This window comes from Corvus brachyrhynchos, unplaced genomic scaffold, assembly GCF_000691975.1.
Source record: "Corvus brachyrhynchos isolate BGI_N302 unplaced genomic scaffold, ASM69197v1 scaffold103, whole genome shotgun sequence".
Taxonomy (NCBI): domain Eukaryota; kingdom Metazoa; phylum Chordata; class Aves; order Passeriformes; family Corvidae; genus Corvus; species Corvus brachyrhynchos.
The window spans coordinates 3,496,838-3,497,687 of NW_008237436.1; the positions used below are offsets into that span (position 1 = coordinate 3,496,838).

The 850-nt window shown below is 47.4% G+C and overlaps 1 protein-coding gene across 1 annotated transcript in view; it reads right to left on the reverse strand.

Annotated features, from left to right (window-relative positions):
- RFC3 (replication factor C subunit 3) overlaps positions 1 to 186 on the reverse strand; it is a 16,545-nt gene extending 16,359 nt beyond the window's left edge. Inside the window, exon 1 of the mRNA XM_017731254.1 lies at positions 99 to 186. Coding sequence (XP_017586743.1) covers positions 99 to 186 — 88 coding nt within the window. The remainder of the gene's footprint in view (positions 1 to 98) is intronic.
- Positions 187 to 850: the final 664 nt, after the last annotated feature.

Consider the following 850-nt stretch of genomic DNA (forward strand, 5'->3'; position numbering starts at 1 on the left):
CTGGGGGGTTTGCCTTTCCGGAGGGAGAGACACACCGCTGAGGCCTGGCAGCGGCTGCCACTGCGTTCCCTGAGGGCTTTGACCAAAGAGCCACTTACCAGGCACTGCGCAGGAATTTAACTCTGCCCGCCAGACCCAGCCAGCACGCCGGCTCCCCGTCGGGGCAGCGAACCCTCCGAGCCCCATCCGAAATCTTTCCTTTTCCGGCTCACTTCAAGGAATCACAGAATCAGTTAGGTTGGAAAAGACTCTGAGGTCATCAAGTCCAACCTATGACCCAGCACCACCAACTCAACCAGACCATGGCACTGAGTGCCATCCAGTCTTTCCTTAAACGCCTCCACGGGATGGTGACTCCACCGCCTCCCTGGGCAGCCCATTCCAATGTCTAATCTCCCATTCTGTGAAGAAATTCCTCATAGTGTCTGAGCCAAACCTCACCTGGAGCAGCTTAAGACTGTAACGACTTGGTCAAGGGAGTTTACAATCAGACGGTAATTTGGAATGTGCATTCTCCAAAAGCCCACAACACCTAAAAAGGCATGTGTTTATTTTTTGTTATTTGGTGGAGCCATTGCTGTTCTCTTCTTGATAACATCCACTGTAATCTGATGATGTTCATCTTGCCATTTTATCCTTAAAAACTCTGTCCTGCGCCAGTTCTTTTACTTTACTTTGTTTTATGGCAAAAACAGCTTTCAGAAGGATTCGGATTTTCTTCCCTTTCTCAAAAACTTCTTTAGCAGCCTCACTATAAATTAATGAGTTGCCTGTAATCTATGTATCATACAGTGAATTTTTAAGGTCCATCTGTGTTTGTGGCTTTGTGTATATACAGAACATGTATGCA